This window comes from Mycetomoellerius zeteki, unplaced genomic scaffold (genome assembly GCF_001594055.1).
Source record: "Mycetomoellerius zeteki isolate Tzet28-1 unplaced genomic scaffold, Tzet1.0 scaffold135, whole genome shotgun sequence".
Lineage (NCBI taxonomy): Eukaryota > Metazoa > Arthropoda > Insecta > Hymenoptera > Formicidae > Mycetomoellerius > Mycetomoellerius zeteki.
Genome location: NW_017256287.1, coordinates 4,924,511 through 4,946,735, shown reverse-complemented (window position 1 = coordinate 4,946,735; position 22,225 = coordinate 4,924,511). Strand labels below are relative to the sequence as shown.

The window sequence follows — 22,225 nt, the reverse complement described above, 5'->3', positions numbered from 1 at the left end:
GAAACAACACGCTTTCATGAAGCTTACTAACTGCGCCCTTAAAAACCAAGAAAAGAGAAATGAAGACAATCGAAGTAACTCATAAATGGATTGTGCTAAAGCATAAGCTGCTAAGAGGAAAACATCTAAAAGTAAATTGTCAGAATGAAATAACTTATAGTTGGCTATTCACTGTTTTTACTATTTTAATATGTAACCATAACATATATGCAATAAGTAGACATATATCCATATTATACAACATTTCATAGTCCTTTAAGTCTTAGTATCGATATTCGGTCAATAAATGGTAAATTTATGAATTAATTTATCGTTTTTAGAACAATCGCTTATATTTGTGAAAATATTTGCAAAATATTATGTTTTATTATATTTTATTAACAAAATTGAAAATGTTTATTGACACGAAAATGATGACTTTAACGCTAATGTCTTATAATTATTCCTTGTCTTGCGAATTAAGGAAAGTAATTTTCACTTTGAGAAAAATTCCGATGAACGCGTGTTAATTTGTTTGTGTAAAAGGAATTTGATTAAATCTCAGCGCGTAAGCTTTGTATAATTCGATTAAAACGTACGATCGATAAACAGACAGGGATGCGAGTCAGGTTCGTAGCCAACGATGCCTTTCCGATCCTTTCTTCGCCCCATTCTTCTCCGGCAACGCCCGCCGAAGCTTTCAGGAAGCAAGCTACTAATTAGCGATTACCACTCGTTCACGGGGTACTCGAGAGAGAATATAATTAGCACTCACCTTTGTGGGCAGAGGAAGGGGGGCTGCTAAAACACTCGACCGACCCAATCTTGACGTCTCTTAAAATATTCCAAGAGCGGAGAATCATCTTCTTAATCCTGCGACTTGATCAAGAAGAAAATGTATTTTTCTGAAGATGTGAAGATGCATTTCTTTCTCTACAAGTATTACATCCATAAGCATCAGTTTTCTGAAAAAAAAAAGTAATACAAAAATTCGTATGACATAATCTGTATATCACGAAAAACTATATACATTGGTTAATAAAATAATTTATTGAAGCTTTAATATAATATGCTCTCTATTGTCATTATTATTAAATGATACTGCTTATTCTAAACTAAAATTTAATTATTAAATATGCATTAATTATTTAATTATACCATAAAATTAATAACATTTTATTTCAAAGAAATCTAAACGTTATTATACATATATTGTTTCAAATATTTTAATCCCTAATTGCATAAAAACTATCACTTGCAGAATACTTTTTTCCGCATTTGCATATATTTTAATTATTATTAAATACTTGAAATAATTTATATAAATAGTTTGGGAGAGTTTCTATTTTGACATATTTCATATGGTAGACGCTGTCTATCTGCAAAATGAACGATTTCGGAAAACGAGAAAATAACGATTGGCACGATAACGTCCGAGATGAACAGAGGGAAATGGAAAATCGGAGTAAGAACCGGGATACAGGATCTGTGACTCTTAAACGATTGGACAGCATTCAAGATCCAGGAAAAAGATATGAACTAAAGGATCGCATTGGTACCGGCATTTACGGCAATGTTTACGAAGGGATTGATCATCAAGCTGGTACGCAACAATAGAATATATATTCATGTCTATACATGAAATAAAATCATAAAAATGTAAATCACAATATAAATTAGGGATGTACCGGATCATAAAATTGCCGAATACGGAATATCCAGAAAGAATATAGCACTGAATATCCAACATGCAACAGAATATTTTCCGGATATCCGGTGCAATTTCTCCATTTTATTTCAAAAAAACAAAAGGAAAAAAGGAAAGCAAAAGACAAATAGCGATAATAATTTTCTTTATTTTTCCAACGTAAAAAGAAAAAGAAGAAAGAGAGGAACTGTATAAGAAGTTCAGCTGAAAAGAATAGAATTCTGCATGACGCGAACTTTCAATGTAAAACTTCAGATATATATATTAGTGTCGGATGCTAATGATATATCCAGCTATCCGGCCGGATAGTAAAAGAACCAAACAAGGCCGAGTACCGGTACATCCCTAATATAAATACATCATAAACGTAGGAAAACTGCTATCTACTACAACAAAGAATAATCACATACAGAGATACATATCGATTATGTTTCAGGAAATAAAAAAGTTGCCACTAAGATTCAAAAGCTCACGCCGGAAACGCAGTCTTTGATTGTAGAGGAATATCGTATTCTTCGTGATTTCGCTGGTCATCCAAATCTGCCGGATTTCTATGGAATATATCGCAGACGATCACCGAAGAAATCCGATTACGACGAAGTATGGTTTGTCATGGAGGTAAGGAGCTTTAGATTATAAAATAAAAATATAATCACATAGAAAAATATAAAAAGCTTACAGAGTTATATAATATGGAGGTATAATTTATATGTTATAAAGTGACTATTCCAAATTTGAATAAATCAACCTTTTCATAATTCATATACCTTTCCTAAATTTAATATTATCTTACTTTTTATTAACGTAAATTTCACAAAAATAAAGATGGAATCAACGATGTTTGTTATAATTTCTTTAATTTCCTCAAAAATTGATAATTTTAATATAAGTATTGATGTCCAATATACATATTTTAAATATGAATGTTTTTTAGTCGCGATATCATAAAAAATAATTTAACATCGTGAATAGAGCTCGTTTATATAGGCTCGCGATCTGTTCGAAGACATGTTATTATAGTTGTAATCACTTTTATTATTGTATCGAAGCTCGGAATCGCAGCGAAGTTCCTATCGATGTCGCGCAACATACCCTGTAATGTTTCCTTTAACGTTGTAATTTTTCAACGAGAGAAAAACATAGGGAAAAGAAAAAGAGACACAGAATGTAGAGATGCAGAACGAAAAATGAAGACGGTTTGAAAGAGACAGTGAAAGAGAGGGAGAGAAAGCGAGGGTTGCCGTGTATATCCGTGCTCAGAACCCGGAGGCAATTTCAAGCATTGAGACCGTCGAATACAAGGATAATTTACGACACACGCGCCCCCATTAAACAATCATTAAACTCGTTCGTGTACGCAGGTGAGCCTCGGCACGTCGCGGCTCTAATTTACGGACGGACCTCCGCGGTGTGTGCCCAAAACGTTATTACTTATCTCGGATAAAGCGACGATAGAGTTGACGTAATACATGCACTCAAAAATCCGCTGAGTTGTCTCAGAAATCGGGATCCTTTAGTCATGCCTTTGTCGTTTGAAACACGTTGATGCACAAAAAGTTTCTTAAAGAAAGTCGTTTCATTAACTTTTATTAACTTTTAAATTTACACGATATAGAACTGGCAATAAGATGTACTTTCTTTGACATTAACTCTGAAATTACACCGTCACGAAAATATATGATGTATTTTCAATAATATAAAAATAAGAAAAATTAATTAAATGTGTATATATGGAAAGAAAATATTATTCTCTAACATTTCGAGTTCCCTTATTAATCAAATTTAATTTGATAAGAGACAAAGAGAAAGAGAAAAAAGAGAGGGAGTTATACACTCAGTGTCACCATCTTCTTTTGCAATAATTTTGAATAATTTAATTTATGAAAATCTATAAATATTAATTTAAACGGAAAAACATATTCCGAAACTTGGAAAGTACTTAATTTCGTAAATACTACTAAACAGACACAATCTCGATTAATCTATAATCATTCATATAATAATCCACCCTCATTTGATACCTTTGTTTGCTTACAAGAATTTCTTATATTTTTAACTTCGACCACCCACGTTCTCGATCAATCTTTCTCTTTCTCTCTCGGTCTCGCACAGATTCAAAAGCGGCGCGCGAACATGCCAAAAACGAAATCCGCCTGAATTTCACGATTTACTTCGGCAAGCGAACTCGCGTGCGAGGCTCGGAGACGAGCTAAGTATCCGCAACGAAGAAACGTAATGAGTCGCCGGTTGCTACGTTAAGCTCGCTGATTGCTCGTTGCCGGAGATTACAAGCAATAAAGGAGCAACTGGCCGCGGAGGCTGGTATAGCGATAGAAAGGAGATGTGGCGCATCTCGTCGACGGCACAACGCGGACCGAATAGCAGTTTTGTAAGTCAATCGACTTTAAGACGGCTCAAGCAGAAACAAGGGCCGAGAACTTCAAGAAAAAAAGAGAGACGTGCAACGACAATGTGGCAAAGATTTATTGCTGGTGGTATTTCATATCGAGCGAGTTTTATTGGCGCGAACGTAAGGTTTCGGTGAGACCTTTCGCGACTATTTGCAAGTAAAATCTGAAGAAGAGGTTCTTCTCATTATCACTCATATATATATACGAATAGGATGTTATTCGCGAATTAACTTTAACAAAACTGAACGCAAAACTATAATCTAGATTAAGTATAAGTGAGCTCTAGCGAGAATTTTATATAAATATATTTTGTATGAGAAGAATAATGAATATTTTTAATTTGAGAGAGAGAGAGAGAGAGAAAAGAAGTGAGATTAAATAAAATATGTATTAAAAATGTGAAAAAAGGGTTAAATCTATTACAAATTGTGATTCATTTAAGATAGTCTAGGGTAACATATATGTAGCAATGGATCACGTTTACTCATGATTACCGCACGTTTCATGTAATTGTTTCATGTAACATATACGCGAAGTTTATTATACTTTTCGATTATAAGTTCTTTATATGCTTAATTTATAGGGAAATAGATTACGAGAATCTTTTTCTGCCTAAATTAACTTTCATAAAACGTATCTAATAAAGAAACATTCAAAAATTAGCTTAATAAAAGTTTTATGCACATTTAAGCATAATATCACAAAAAACGAGAATTAGGAGAAAATTCTATTCTCAAAGATATTTTATCCAAAGGCTTGCAGAAGAAGTACACGTGGAACTTAATTCTAATCTCACTCACTGATACAAATTACTTCCGCAATTAGAATGGCATTTCAATTAACATATATCAATCTTATGTTGCACAATTACATCATAAGTAAAAAGATTAAGAATTATTACACAATAATAATTGTATAAGCAGTGAATCGTTCATAATATTTATGACGAGTTTAAGCTCGAATTCGATAAATAAACGCAATTTTGCGGTTACCTCTTTTCAACTAATCTAATTTAGATTTTTTAACTCGAATGTATTATAATTAACTAACAACATGTTATAGCTCTGCGAGGGTGGAACAATCATGGATCTCGTTCGTGGAATGATCGCAAGTGACAAAAGAATACGAGAGGAACATATTGCCTTCGTTTTAAAAAAAGTAATCAAGGTAAGTTTCCTATTGCGTAATATATATTGCAATATACGAGTATGTATATTTTTTACGAAATATACACCATATCGTTAAATTGTAAAGTACAATATTTTCTTATAATGTATAATAATTTTTCTTGACTTTGTATTATTTACATTTTATTTTGCGATACAAAACTTATATAAAAAAGATTAGACTAATTATAGATTATAATTGAAATGATGATATGTAAATTAAAGTAACTTGAAATAATCATGAAAATATCCCTCAGAAAAACATAATACAACAGGAAATAAAATTAATTAATGGAGATAAGTGACAAATATCTTAAGTAAGAGACAAGTTTTGCATAAGACATAAGATTAATAATAAATTATGGATGTTATAACGTGAAAATATCTGACCGACCGAAAACGGGTGAGCCTGACTAAGGTAATTAGTTTTTGCTCGGGTACGGAGAAGTTATATACGTCGGTAGCCGAGAAAGGTGGCCGTCGCGGAATGTTCAGCAAAATTGTGCCGCAATCTACCCCTCACCATACCCCTCACTATCCCTCGTCGTTCTGTTTCCTTCCTCCCTTTCTTGATACGGAGCGTAATAAATATTACTTGCATGACAGAGCGCACCAGTGAACCGACAGAAATGATAATAGTAGGTGTATAGCCATAGCAATAGTCGCGTTATTACGATATAATTATGCTGGATGGTATGTCCAGACGATGCTTTTATCTTGCGGCAGATTATCCCCCTCTGATTACAGAAGGTGCATTGGCGTCGAAGTATATTGCTGTGCAATTACAAAACGCAAAAAAAGTGAAGTATTTTGCGACTTTACAAAAATACAATTTACTAATAATTATGATAACTACGCGATAAATGACTAAATTTTTTTTAAATTAAAAAATTTTAAAGGATATTGGAGCTACTGTAATACTGAAATGGAAATAAAATTTATTTAATATATACGATAATTGCATGTAATTACACGCAATATAAAAATTAAATAAAACATTAAATAAAAAATGAAATATGCAAATTGGACAAAATGTCTTAATTCTGTTATATAAAAATTTTCTTGAATAGACAATACATACATATATTTAATTTTTTTTCAAATAAAAAATTAATTCGTCTGTAAAAGTAAAATAGTTTAACATTTTTATCAAAATATGTATAGATATACGAATAAATTAACAATTAATTTAATGAAAACAATAAAATAACGGTCTCAAAAACAAAGCAATAACCTAATGAATTCGCGAAATTCATATCCAGTACAAATATTAATTTTTTTCTTTTGATCATTATTAACATTAATGGGAAATACAGTTAACGTCACGATAAATTTAAACCGCCGCATTAATAGAATATTACCCTCGTTTACGACAATCATAAAACGTAAGCCGTGCCGTTAATTTTTCCACAAGTTTCAAAAAAGAAGAAAGCAATAATCGGTAGATGACGAAACGAGCCGGAAATGGGATGACGCGAATAAAGCACAAGCTGAAATCCGAATAAAACTTATATGAAGAAAAATAAAAGCAGAAGAGCAAAATGGAAAAATAGAAAAAAGAGAAAAAAAAGGTAAAAGAGGACTGAAGTACAGAGAGCTAAATAACCTTCCGTTTCATAAATTGCTATGATTTTGTTTAATAGTTAATGGTCACAGAAAACGGATTCGCTTATTTACAATGATGCTATCTTCCATGATTCCGGTTTCTCCTAGGAGGTCGGATAATTAGTGAGGATATCGTGCTCATTTCTCAACGAACTTAAGAAGCCACATGTATATATGGAAGGAAAAATAAAGATGAGAATCGAGAAAAAAGCGAATGACTGATGCACGCTACAGGATGGATCTTAAGTGACCATTTCCGCTTTGATTCGTGTGTCATTGATTTTCCTTGCTCATTATATTTCTATATTTCATTATTTATTTCTTTATTTACTATCATTGATGTGTGCGCAAAACAAAATTAATATTAGCTATAGCAAAGACATCAATGTTTCAAATACAAAGAATGAAATAATTAAACTAATGAGTAAAGCAACGATATTACTAATTGCTGTATTATCGATTTTATTTAACTAACAGAATAATATAATTTCTTGAAATTTCTTTTATTTTATCACTTCAATAAGAATTATAGCAAAACAGGAACAAAAGAGAAATCTGATTTAAAATTAGAACGTTATAAATAATAAAAAACGAGGAAATAAAATTTTATACAATAAATTAAAAAATTTAATTTGTTTCCGTTTGTTAACATAGTACAATAATTTCTATTTTATCCAGTATCCGCACAGATTTGTCCGTTGATTATACCCTCTATTCTATATGATTATTCAACCGCTACAACATTGTAACTATTGATCGATATGGCATAAACGTCACGAGCCATTAAACAGTAAGCGTTCAAAATATATTTATTATCGTCATGTATTCCGTGCACCGATAAATTCCATGCAAGATAAATTGCTAATACATGATCAACAACTACATTATGATATAGTCTTCACATTCTCTTTAATATAGAAAAAAATATACGTATGTATATTTCCGTTTATACTTAAAACACTTTATATATTAATGAGAAACGCATTTAATTCAAATTTAGATATATATGTGAGCTAAAATATTATAAATCAATAATTTTCAATTAATTGACGTTTTTGATAACACGTTCTATATAGAAATACAATAAATGTTCAATCTATTTATAGGGAAGAAGCGCAGTGTAGAAATATGTACTTGCTAAATCCTAAAAGGATATCACATGCGTGGAATAAATCAAGAAAAGAAGGAAAAACTATTAGATATTATTAGTAACAGTAAATTACAATTATAAAGAAACTAAAATAGATATATTTGATAACTAATAAAATTATTTAAAGTCTAATGTATTGTTGAAAATACTAATTAAAAATCGTATAGTTAAAAGCATGGAAGATGTATTTAATCGAACACGTAAATATTTGCAAATTCTCTTTCTAATTTTAAAGTTTCTAATTACAACTATCAAAAACCTCGTGCAATATCACTGACAAAGGTCTTCTCTTTTTCATACGATGAGAAAAAGATATTTCTCTCGAAATCCACTTCTCTTCCCTCATAAGTTCACCAAGGAAGCGCGGCGAAAGGGCACGACGTGTAATGGGCCCAGCATTCTTTCTCTCGCGAGTGGCTCATGGCTCACGGCGATAATATTTACGATCCAAGCAGTTTGTCACTAAATCATTATGTGGGTCTACCTTTCGGGTATGCCCCGTGCACGCACAATCCGATGCCCTTCGCCACCGGGTCCAGCATTCCCCGCCTTTTCTCCTCACCCTCCAATTGCCCATGCCGTTCCTTATCCACCTTGGAAACTGCACGCAACCCTCCCGTCTCCCTCTTTCTTTTTCCTCCTCCCTCTCTCCCCTCTATGCTCTTTCCTCGCAGATACGTGTTCCATGGGCCCGGTAGCGATTCGTCCACGGTCACTCGTGCGGTAAATCAGACCACGCTGACGTTTAATGCCGGCAAATTACACGCGAAATAAATGCCCGCGAAGAGAAGTGCGCAGCAAACGCAGTGCTCGAAACAGAAACACAAAGAGAGCACGGGAAACAGATAAAGAACGAGAGATGAACTACCAGTATGCTTCTTCTGAGCGATCGTTATATCCCGTTTAATCTTTATCCGCCAATTAACAATTCGTTCGTCCCTCCTGAAAGTTCCCTCCTTACTCTTGTAACTATTTCTTGTCTACCATCCGATCAATGAACATTCATTAACGGACATTCATTATTTCCTATCTTTCCGTCTTATTTGTCGAAACATCTTCGAGTACATTATCCAACAAAATATAAATTTCATAGAAATAATAATTTGTTGCATAGATCCATTAAAAAAAATAACAATATCACACACAAATAATTCAAATTTATCATTATCTGATATTGAAATTAATAAGTCTAATATACAGGAACTTAAATAGAAAGATGAAAATAATTATATTTCTTGATTGAAATTATAGCTAATTAATTAAAAGATTTATCAAATATAGATTTATTAAAAATAAATTTATTAAAAATAAATTGAAGGTTCGCGCGCAGGAAATAAATGAAAAATTTCACATTAATAATGAGCGACTTCATAAGGTAGCTCAGCTTTAGCTTCGGAGTGTAGCTTTGAAATGGTTTGCTGATGAACCAGGTATTAATGATTTCATGCTCATGCTACGTCAGAACTGCTCACTGACCCGCGCTTGTTACGCGCTATAAGCACAGTCGGCCGCAAATTATAGATTGTTCAATTTGCAGTAAATCTATAAAGATGATTCTCGCAAGACGCTGAAGGTGCCGAGTTGCCAACTTCTCTTCCGCATCACCGTAGCTCGAAGATATTACGTTCGTGTTGTTCTTAAGTTCTACGATCTCAGAATATAGCATGAAATAATAGTGTTTTGTAGTTGTCAATTTTTAAAAGAAATAAATTAATGCCATTAAAAAATATTTTTCTATTGCTAAATTGATTGCAAGTATATAACAAGTTTTCTCCTTGAAGGTGTCGACTGTTAACAGCCTTTTATCTACAGGCTTCTAATTTTTACAGGGAAAGAACGATTTTGTTTAAGTATCTAAAAATTTAGCTAGATATAGTTCTGAAAATACTCTTGTTGGACCATCAAAAAATAATTATATAGAAATCTCGAATATGATAAGTAATGCTACAAAAAGTTTTGACATTCTAGCAACCAGCTTGAGTGTCCTACATAATAACTTTGATAGTCCAACAAAATTTTCAGATCTATGTCTAGCTAAATTTTTAGATACTTCAGCAAAATCTTTCCCTGTATCAACAAAAATTTCTCAGCTTCATAAAATAAATAGGTTAATAATGCAGATATTACACATTGTTTCTTTTTCAGGCTCTGATCCATTTGCACGAACACAACGTAATCCACAGAGACATTCGTGGCAACAATATCGTTTTGACGAAAGAAGGCGAAGTGAAATTAGTGGATTTTGGGCTCTCAAGAACAATGAAGAATGAACTTGAAAAAAGGCACACTTACATAGGCTCACCGTCTTGGATGGCACCGGAAATGATTGGCAGCAAAGATAACGGAGTCGACGGTGGATATGACAGCCGAGTCGACGTATGGGCGATCGGCATTACGTCAATAGAGCTGGCCGACGGCAAAGCACCGTTCGAGGACATGCATCCGACTCGTGCGCTCTTTCAAATCGTTCGGAATCCACCACCGACTCTCTACCGACCTGCCAACTGGTCAAAAAATTTCAATGATTTCATTTCGGAGTACGTGATTAGACATGAAAATCTCTTTATTATGAATGAATATCGCGAATAAAATAACATGAAAGCTATGGCGACACATTCGTTTCAGGTGTCTCGAAAAGAATCCTGAGAACAGACCATACATGATGGAGATTATCGAGCATCCTTTTCTATCGGAGCTACCCGAAAACGATTATCTTGTAATACGATTTTAGTACAATACAGGCTGAATTAGAAAAGGCAAATTATATGATGCATGATTATAAAATGGCGTCAATAAATTATCGGATTTCCAGATCCTTAACTTTAAAGTGCTATAGCTGTTGAGAGTGATGTAGTTGTTAATTGTTATCAATACGCAAATTTTGCGTGCAAGGCAATAGATCATTTTATTTAATAAGTTTTTTAATTAGTAAATTTTTCATACATTTCACGTTTTTAATGACAAAATATTTACAAAATTTAGACTTTTGTAAATACAAATAATTCAATTAGTAACTTAAAAGGAAGGAAAGAATAAGATATCAAAATCAATCTTGAGGTGATATGAAATATGTAATCCAATTGTGTGTGTGTGTGTGTGTGTGTGTGTGTGTCTTCTCATAATATTTAAACAAAATATATAATAAAATGTATAATAACACAAAACTGCTTAAAAATTGAAGTTATTTATCATCTCTATCATAGAGTCTAATGACCACTGAAGGCATATCTTAGCTCAATGACCTCGCTCTATTTATACATAAAATTTACATATCAATAACATTATAAGATTAAATACATAATTCGTTTTTAATTCCTTAAAATTTAATCGATTAATTACTACAAATAATAATGGAAATTCTAATAGTAAATTTATTATTTATTAAAAATGATAAAACTTTACATCTTTCTAAATATTTTCTTGGTTTAAAATTTTTTCATAATCTTAGATCATAGGTACGTAGCCTCGATTTGCCTTTTCTTTTTTAAAGTCTTCAAATATTTTAATTAAAAATTACTGTAAAAATCAAAAAGATGAATATACATATACAATATGATGTTTTAGTTGACACAAGAAATAAAAGCACTGACAATGGATTTTTCGGAGAAGGGTAAGAAACAAAGAAAAACCGAATCAATAGTTCGTGAAGGTTTCTTGAAGGTAACGACTTGCGCAAGTTGAACTACGAATGTTGGATTTATAATATATATTAGAAGAAAATCTTAATTTTTATTCGATAGACTCATCAAGATGAACCACAGGAACAAATGCTTACGGAGGACTTAGCAGCGTTGGATACTTTGACTGAGGATGTGATCTTGGATGAACTTCGCGATAGACTGCAGCGAGGTGAATATCACACGTTTATTGGCGACATTTTATTGATACTCAACCCAAACGAGGAGAAAGATATTTACAGTGTTCACGTAAGTCTTATGTTAGATTTTCTACATTTGGATCATTTTTTCATAAAATTAACAAAAATAATATTATTGTGCACATAATCTTTTCCTCCAAATCAATATTAAATCTTTCATTATTAAAAACGTCAAATAGGAAAAATATCAATATAATAAAAAGAAGTTAAAAAAATATAAAATATAAAAAAACAAGCATGATATAAAAGACTATTAATTTGTATAAATAAGCATAATGTAAGCAATATTTTTGTGTCTATAATCGATTCATAATGTAAGAAATATCAAATGCATTTTTACTTTTTGATTTATATCTCCAGATTTTGTTTATAATTTTATATACATATCAAATAAATTATAATTCCATATATAAAAAAAGTAGACTCTTGTAAATTATTAATTATGTATGTTCAATAATAAAATTGCAAACCACAAATGTTTATTATAAATTATACAACAAAAATCTGAACAATTTTATTTGCAGCATCATGCAAAATACCAATGCAAATCGCGATCAGATAATGCTCCTCACATCTATTCTGTAGCGGATAGCGCATTTCAAGACGTTATGCTCAACGAAGAATCGCAACACATTTTGCTGGCCGGTGAAAGTAACTCCGGGAAAACGACGAATATGTTGCATTTAGTGGAACACCTTATGTTCCTTGGAAAAGTGAGTTCGATGCAACCATATTAGATACATAAATGAAATTACGAGAAAACTTGCTCTTTTTAGGGTCACGATACTGGAGCAAGAGTGCTGCAAGCTATAAAAATTATTCATGCTTTTACGAATGCGGGAACACCGCTGAATGCTAATTCTACCAGATGTATTTTGCAAACTCAGACGACTTTCGGGTCAACCAGCAAAGCATCGGGAGCGATATTCTGGCTATATCAGCTAGAAAAATGGCGCGTTTCGACTCGCGACAAGTAATTTATTTATATTATAGTGGAACTTTTATCTCTCTATAACGTAATATACTATACAGACTTTAAGTCTATTAATTAAAGATCTCTAATCTTTTAAAGATTTTTAATTTTGTAAAGTATAGTAATTTGAAATTTAAAACATCAAAGAATATATCGCATTCCATATTCCAATGTACAACGGGTTGCCATTGTACAGGCGTGTATAACGAAAATATGCAGTGCTAATAATAATTTTTTTACAATTTGAGAAAATATACAAAAATAATGGAATAATAAAAATAATAAAACGAAAATATAATCTAATTAATATAAAAAATTAATATAATAAAATAGAAAATATGAGATAACAAATCGCAAAAGTGTATTAACATGTCATAATAAAAAAATACTTTTTCAGAAATCAATCAAACTTCCATGTTTTTTACTATTTTTATGACGATCTCGAAGCATCAGAAAATTTAAAATCGTATTTCTTACCAAGTGAGAGAAAACTTCGATATCTCAGAATAACCGAAAGTATTGAAAAGAAACGAGCGTGCAAAGTGAGAAACGATCCGCAAAACAACGTTGTTAAACTTAAAGAACTTACGGAATGTTTTAAATTCATGGATATGGAAGAGCATTGCGAGACTATTTGGAAAATTCTTGCAGCGATTCTGATACTCGGAGAGATTCGATTTGTCGAAGGCAATAATGGTGAGGCTGAGTTGGACAACAACGAAATTGCTAATAGAGGTAAAAACTTGAATTCAAAGAATTTAATTTGTCAATGCAATTTATATATATAAAAGATTTATTTTGATATACATATTAAATCACGTTGAAGTGTGTACTTGTCCACGAGACACGAAAACCGATTAGTTTTTGCGAATTGCAGTGGCGGAACTTCTTGGCTTAGACTCAAAGAAATTTATTTGGGCGCTCGTTAATTATTGCTTGGTCGTAAAGGGATCAGCGGTACGTAGGAAACATACTTGTGAAGAAGCAAAAGAGGCACGAGATATCTTGGCGAACACTCTTTATCAGCGTTTAGTAGACTGGATAATCAACATCATCAACGATAAACTTTCAATGACTCGTAGCCTTTAGTAAGTGAAAATTTTATCGAAATGCAAAAAAAAATAAAATATCGATAAGGATTTTGTATCGGTGATTTTTTAAAACCTTTTTACTTTAATTTTCAGTGGTGATAAATATTCTATCAGTATCCTTGATCACTTTGGACTCGAATGTTTCTCAATAAATCGATTGGAACAATTACTAGTGAATACAATAAATGAGCAAATGCAATATTATTATAATCAAAGAGTATTCGCCTGGGAAATGGTAAAAATTTGTAATGAATAATCTGTTAAAATATGTATTAATTTATACCAAATTCATAAGATTTCATTTCAGTATCTATTTTTCTTATTATATAAATAATAAAAATATTCTTTCCTATTTTTATTAAATTTTTAAAAGAATTATATCCTATTATAATTTTACGTTTTAATATTCGCGAACATTATTAAATATATACTATTACATCGCATATATAAATTACGTGAGCAATTTATAAATTACTCGCGCCTTTTAAAATTAATTAAGTCATGATCATAAGAACTTCATATACGTATCTATATATCAAATCAGCAATATACTAACGAAATGTATTAATAATTCTACATTATGAATGAAAAAATTTCTATTTTTTTTTACGGTTTCAGCAAGAACAGGAAGAAGAGGATATACCTATACAACGATTATGCTTTTACGATAATAAGGAAGTAGTTGATCAATTGATGAACAAAGAAAATGGTCTTTTTCATATTATCGATGATGCTTCGCGGCAAATGCAAGATGCTCAGTACATTCTCGAGAGGATTAAAGAACATAAACATAGTATTTACATAAAACCGGTGAGTTCGCACGAATTCACGGTCGCACATTATATCGGTAAATTGATATATGATGCTAGCGAAATTGCCACGAAAAATCGAGACTTCGTGCCGCCAGAGATGAGTGGCACAATGAGATACTCTTCGCATGATGCAGTCAAAGAGATGTTCACCAACAAGCTAACCAAGTCGGGGAACCTAACAATTGTTCATGAACATTGTCTCGCGGCGAAGAAAACAATGAAAACAAAATGGAGTACCCTTATGCAGGAATCTTCTATGTTTCGAGTAAGTGGTCGCAAGTAAAAGTATCTCTTATTACATCAAGATATATATTATAATATATATTTAATATATCTATTTTAATTTCAATAACAGATATTATTTGACTGATTCATTTTCTAATCTGGGGCATTTCTCAAACAACACAAAGTCTAAAATTGTGATAAGACAGTAAGTTGTCTTTTAGACGCAAAAAAATGTCTTATAACGCGATTTCAGACACTTTTTGTTGTTTGGGTTCTTAATTTAAACATTATAGAAGCACTTGAAAATGAAAAATCACGAACTTTCTTCTTCTAGTTTACATTATAACGAAACCTTTCGTTTAAATTCAACAGAAATATAACACTGCGTCCAGAGGACAGTATTCGCAGACACGCAAGATGCGAACGTGCTCGTTGACGTTTAGAGCAACAAGTCTTGAAATTTTAAAAAATCTCGCGATAGGCGCGGGAAACGGTGGCACGCATTTTGTAAGATGCATACGTTCCGATCTTGAGGATGCTCCTCGCAGCTTTTATCGGGAAGTTGTCAGACAACAAATCAGAGCATTAGCAGTTCTTAATACAGTAAAAGCCAAACGACGCGGGTATCCGTATAGGATACCCTTTCAAGAATTTCTTCGAAGGTAAATTCTTTAATCCTTTAATGCCTTATGAAATAATATTTTCAATTAAATATAATAAATTATGGAGAAAGAACGTGCTTAATAAACTTTAATATAAAGCTAAATGTATGAGTTTTTTTTAATTTATATAACTAATCATCAAGCAACATAATCAGTATTTTTTTGTTACACGTCTTCGTATTATGAAATGCAAAGGCAATTCTTTTTGATTACAGATACAAGTTTTTAGCTTTCGATTTTGACGAAACAGTAGAGATGACGAAAGACAACTGCAGACTACTTTTGATCAGATTAAAAATGGAAGGATGGATTATCGGCAAGAGTAAAGTCTTTTTAAAGTACTACAATCAGGAATACCTATCGCACTTATATGAGACTCAAGTGAGAAAAATCATAAAAGTACAGTGCATGATGCGTGCTTTTCTAGCGCGCAAAAATATCGCCTTGAAAATCAACGATATCAAAAAGAAAGTTGGTAAGTAAATTTCCGATCGAATAAATCGCGATAAATGTGATTCGCTAATTATATACAATTTAATAAGTAATTTTATTTATATATGTGGTTCTCAAATAATCCTGCAAAGTTTCAAATATTTCAAAGATGGTAAAATATTATTTCAGTGAAGAAAATATCAATCAAGAGAAAGTCATTTAATGAAGAAGAAGCGGCTTTGATGATACAGAAAAGTAAGTATTCAAAAATACAAAAAATAGTATTAATTCTTGATTAAAACATGTGATTTCACCTACTTTACATATTTTTCATTACAATGTACTATCAACAATAAACAACTCCAAGTATTTACATTTTAATAATATATTTTATAAATTTAAATTACAAAATTATTTTTTTTAGAATTTTATATATAATAATTAGAAAAAAATATTTTTAATTTTTTAAATTCATTTATAAAATACTTATAGCAGGATTTGTGTGACATAAATTGAAGGAATTTTATGAAAGTTTAAGTATATATGTTATCTAAACTATCAGTGCATATACCTAAATAAATTGTAATTTATATATAAAACGTTTGTAAACTCGAAAAATTATATTTCATTATTATACTTGTTCAGCATTCAGGGGGCATATGGTAAGAAAAGAAATGGAGCCCTTATTCAAGGAAAAGATGAACCAAGAGACGAAAGATTTCATCAAGTTCTATTGCAGCAAATGGAGATCGAAAAGCATGTTCCAAGTTCTCCTACGGTACCGTGCAGCCCGCTATCAAGATTTCGTACAATTATCGCAACAGGTATTATTGTTTTATTTTAATTAGAATTTACAAATTAATTTCTTTTAATCTAAATTAGATTTTTCTAATACAAGAAAATATGTTATTAAGAATTTCAAACAATTTTTATAAAAAATTAATTAAAAACATAAGAAATATTAATGAATAAATTTTCTAATTTTTTTCTATAAAATAAAGCAATATAGAAATTTTTGATGAAAATTATAAATAAATTAACAAAGGTTTATGTAATAGGTTCATCTATACAATCAATCGATTATGGCAGCTTTGGAGAAATTAAATAAAAATGTATCTCTTGAAAAAGTCGATCCAAGTGCCAAAATAGATGTCTACATAAGTGAGGTGAAACCACCTGAAGTATATAAACTGCCTTTCAATATGCAACAAGAACTTCCGTATTTCGATATGAATTACATAAATGATCCTTCGAATTTAAATATTAAACGAGGGTAAGTTATTTAAAATATCTTTTAAATTTCAACCCATACAAAAGCTTGGATGGAGAAATTACTAGAAGCATATATAATATATATTATAAATATAAAACATTGATACTATAACAAAGTTTATCATATATACATGAATACTAGATACTTGAAATTAATAATTATCTTAATAGAAATATAACTATATAAAGAACATCTTCATATTAAGACAAAATTATTAGACACAATAATCTAACATTTAATATGTAAAATAACTTTTAAACAATGTATATATAAAATTTTTAATAAGGCGAAATTTTTCTGGACCCAAAAAATTGCGTTTTAAAAATGATTAAGGCTTTAACAAACATATTTAATAAAAATTTATAAAATAGGTTAACACGTCACCTTCCTGTTAGAGGTCACTATCTTGTCGGAAATTGATTGGCAACAAAATTATAGATCTGTTGGCGTTGCTTAAAATCCCTAAAAATTTTTGCACTTAAAAGAAAAAAAATATATATTCAAGCATTGAAGAAAGAGAAACCGAAGTAGAGATATTGAGGGCAAAAAATACAAGCAACGCGAACAGACTTTTATCTTGTAGTTAATAGTACGTTCTCTAAAAAGAAAAAAAAAGAAAATCATCAAAACTTTAATTTACAATATACAACTTTAATAGATAATCGACGTCCGGCAAGATAGCGGGATCTCCGACAGGAAGATGGCAACCAAAGTTGTTAGCGCACAAAATAACGGTAATAACGCAAGTAAAATGCAAGCGAAATTTATTTACCAATCGTTATTTCAACTTTGCTCGTTACTCCATTTCAAAGCTGCATCTATCGCAGAAGAAAGTCGAATATCATAAAAAGCAGGAAAGGCACTGCCTATGCTCAAATCGGAACGTTACGACGATTTCTCAATATTCGTCCAATTTTTTTGCAGCAGTCATTTTCACGAGTCGAGCACGAGTAACACACGATAACGCGAATCGAACTTCTTTCAATTCAACGCGATGCGACGCGAATTTACCGCAAATATGGCGGATGCGCATTTGACTTTTATGCCGATCAGAAGCCGTTAATTCTCGCAATTCTAGAAGGAAATTGAATATCGTAGAAAAAGCAATACATACGCGCGAATTAACACGTTGCGACGATTGTCCGATATCTGTCCGATATTTCCTGCATTTCTTTGCAGGCAGAAGTCGCTTTTAACGAACCACACACACGAAAAACACGGAACGGCACCAAAGTTCGACTTGTTGCAAACGCGACGCGGCGCGAACTTGCCGCAAATATGGCGGATGCGCGTTCGACCTGTACGCATACGCTGACCAGATGCGCGCGCGCGAAATTTAAATAATCAAAGGAAGATGTTAAAAAGAAGCCGACAAAGGTGTAAGTAAAAGGAATAGCGTTTTTTATAGATTTTATAGATTTTGACCTCCTGAATACGATAATGTGAATAAAAAGTTCAGGATCAATAGGGAAATTTCAATATTCTTGTTTACTTTTCAAGGTGTTCCCACATGCCACGACGTTTTTAATTTTATCATATTTAGAAGGTCAAAATCTACAAAAAACACTATTTCTTTTACTTACATCATTTTAGGCAAAAATCTGCCTTTTTTGGAGAATATTAAGAAAGAACCAACTTTTGCCCAAAAGAATATAAGTAAAAGGAATAGTGTTTTTTTTTTTGTAGATTTTGACTTCCTGAATATGATAAAATTATTAAGAAGTTCGTGGCCTTTGGGGAACACTTTGAAAAGTAAACAAGAATATTGAAATTTCTTTAAATATATCATGTTCATGCTCAATTTTCAAGGTATTTCCTATCGATCCCGAACTTTTTATTGACATTATCATATTCAGGTCAAAATTTATAAAAAAATACTATTCCTTTTACTTACACCTTTGTAGGCAAAAATCGGCCTCTTTTTAATATCCTCCTTTAAATAATAAACTGATTTTTTGCCATCCTGATGTACATTGCAAATTAAAAATGTTTTAATTTAACTTGCAAATATACAAACACAGAGATTGTAATGATTTAATAAAAGTAAATATAAAAATTAATGAAGTAGAAGTAAAAATTAATGAAAACTATAAGAAATAGAATTAAATATACATTTCGCGTAAGAGTTGATAAAGTAAATATTTTCAAAAATATGAAGTTCGTGAAAAAATACTATATAAAAATTATTTGATAGAACTTGAAGAAAGTATATTGAGAAATGGCTCAATTCACTCTTACAGAAATCAAGTAATTTCATAGTAATTTCATAATTAACTCTTCGGTGCTGTTCGGTACTTACGGGAACAACACACTTGGATATAGTACACTCAATCAATTCAATTACTTATAGCTTTCATAAAAATAAATATATTATAAAAATTTTTTTCAATCGAAATGCCAGACATTATGGAACATAATGGTATCAAGCAAATGTACATAGGTATCTTTATTAATAAAAATGTATGTTTAATAAAAAAAAGCTATAAGCAATGAAAGAAGCATTAGAAAAGCATTGGAAAAAGAAAGCCCAGTATGCCATATTTAGAATGGCATTGAAGGATTAAGATTGTTAATACTCTATGTACATTTTTGGGTGAATACTACTCTTTGATTTCCTTTTTCACATGTCCTTCATATTGTGCTTCCTAAAAAAATGGGAATTTTAAAAGCATTTCAACAATTTATAAAATGAACTGAAAAAGATATTCTCACAGATCTATATTAACCGATGATGAGCATGAGTCCTGGGATGCACCATTACGTAGACAAACCGTGCCTTGGGCCAATAAAAATATTCACACCAGAGGTACCTAAATTCGCTATAAGGAAGTTCTAAAGAGTTCTAGAAATCAAAAGCAATTAAATAAACTTGTCATCCTGCTGGCATGTTGTATTATATACAATATATATATATACTATATGTGAAAAAATATAAATTCTTTCTCACTTGATACATGTTTTAGATATCGAAGTTCAAACAACAAACTCACTACATCGCATGCCTCTTCATCGTTTATCTGTCAACAGTGAGCAAAGTTTAATCAACACTCCATTCAGCAGGGATCCAAATGTTCCCATTCAGTGTCCACCCGAGGAACCATCTCGCCGTAGTATTTCTAGTTTTCAACCTGCGAATAAACATGGTTCTATCCAATCTTCCGAATCTTATACTCCTTACTCCGTAAGTTTGCATAAACTATGAGCTATTGTGATTACATAATGTCATACATATCTAGGATAACTAAAAATTGTTTCCATTAAAAGCATTTCTTTAGAAATCTTAATTTCTTCTCCTTAAACTTAATTATTGCTAGACTTTTAATCTTCAACGAGTTTTCCGTTATTCAATTTTACTATAAAATTAAAAAATAAAAATTTTATTTATTTACATATCTAATACCTAATTTATAAAATATTTCAAATTATAAAATTATAGCTTGTTTGTGTGTATATATGTATATATAAATTGACAATTCAAAATTCTATTCCCTCATTGATGTTAGAAAAAATATCATATCCAAAATAATACTTCAAAAAATATCGAGAATTTATATTAAAGTACATAGTTGTAATAATACCTTGATTTCAATTTCTATATACATACATAATGATTTGTATTTTATATGTAGAACATCAATAAAGCTGAATTAGTACACTCTAAGAAGAAAGTGTCATTGCCATCAGTACCACTCAATCAAACACAACCATCGGTAATGCGCAATTTCAACAACTATGAGTCAGACATTCAAAACAAAAATGACAATACAGAATGGGAGTTTGAAAACAAAATTAATCGCAATATTAACAATGATTTTCGGTAATCATTTATTTGATTGCGGCAAATTTTTGGTGATATTAATCAATTTTTTCTTAATAACATTATTTTTTCCATTATAGAATAAATCCTATCAAAGAATTAGAAATGATTGGACGCAGGAACAATAATGACGAAAATGATGATGCACCTCCATTCAACTTTCAAGTAAGATATGCTAATTTATTTACGTCAATCTTAAAAATATCATATTTTAAAAAATAAGGAATTATACATCAAATTTTAGAGAAAATTACATGTTGCTATAACAATTTTCAAAAGACATTCGCCATTCTAGGCAATGCTGCGGAAAACATCTCATCAACGTGCTTCAATGAAACGTAATCCCGTATATGAGAGTGTCACATTACCAGAATCAATGCCAAAATCTCATCACAGCGACTTAGACGAATCGAATACTGCTTTCAAAAGCAACGATAGTCACAAAGATTCGCCAGAATGGAGTCCAAACGAAATGATCTTAATGTCAGAGAAGTATGCGAAAGAGAACGCATGGAATGAAGAAGACGCCAAAGATAGTATTACTACAGAGATAGCTCCAGGCATTACTGTCAAAGGCTACGTCGCTGATCTATAAACAAGTAGAAATCAATTACATCAAAATCATTAATTGCATTTATGTTTCATAAAATGTTATCTCTTTCTATATATACAGGGCGTCCCAATAACTATTACTACCTGAAATATCTTCTAATCTATAAGGTAAAAAAAAATTTTTTTATAACCAGAATTATACAATATAAAGGGGGCTATCATATGGTGATAATAATTTTTGTCCAGATGGAGGTGCTTCGGAGATTTCAAGGTCAACTTCGTTTTTTTTTAATGAAATTATATGAATTTTTTACACAATATGATTCCTCTAATTATTCTGCATAAAAAAGTATTAAGATAATATAGTACTGAAAAATCAATAGTTTACAAGATATTTTATATCTTATTCTGGCACTATAATATACTATCTAATACTTTTATATGAAGAATAATTAGGGGAATCATATTATGTAAAAAAATTTATATAATTCC

The 22,225-nt window shown here is 31.1% G+C and overlaps 1 protein-coding gene across 1 annotated transcript; it reads left to right on the top strand.

The window, feature by feature from the left end:
* The first annotated feature begins 1,346 nt into the window (after window positions 1-1,346).
* On the top strand, window positions 1,347-21,833 carry ninaC (STKc_myosinIII_N_like and MYSc_Myo21 domain-containing protein ninaC). The gene is made up of 23 exons (XM_018461921.1): window positions 1,347-1,582; window positions 2,124-2,305; window positions 5,161-5,265; window positions 10,165-10,556; window positions 10,645-10,735; window positions 11,584-11,679; window positions 11,760-11,945; window positions 12,421-12,609; window positions 12,673-12,869; window positions 13,267-13,604; window positions 13,747-13,957; window positions 14,054-14,195; window positions 14,579-15,037; window positions 15,370-15,659; window positions 15,875-16,134; window positions 16,281-16,346; window positions 16,737-16,915; window positions 17,150-17,364; window positions 20,067-20,170; window positions 20,328-20,545; window positions 20,994-21,181; window positions 21,262-21,346; window positions 21,477-21,833. The coding sequence occupies exons 1-23, from the start codon at window positions 1,366-1,368 to the stop codon at window positions 21,774-21,776; spliced, it is 4,710 nt and encodes a 1,569-aa protein (XP_018317423.1). The 5' UTR covers window positions 1,347-1,365; the 3' UTR covers window positions 21,777-21,833.
* The last annotated feature ends 392 nt before the right edge of the window (window positions 21,834-22,225 follow it).

Bases quoted from the DNA above. Each gene is read 5' to 3' on its own strand.
- ninaC (XM_018461921.1), top strand. From the start codon at position 1,366: ATGAACGATTTCGGAAAACGAGAAAATAACGATTGGCACGATAACGTC. The intron at 15,660-15,874 runs GTAAATTCTTTA...TTTTGATTACAG, and splicing joins TTTCAAGAATTTCTTCGAAG to ATACAAGTTTTTAGCTTTCG. The intron at 21,347-21,476 runs GTAAGATATGCT...TCGCCATTCTAG, and splicing joins CACCTCCATTCAACTTTCAA to GCAATGCTGCGGAAAACATC.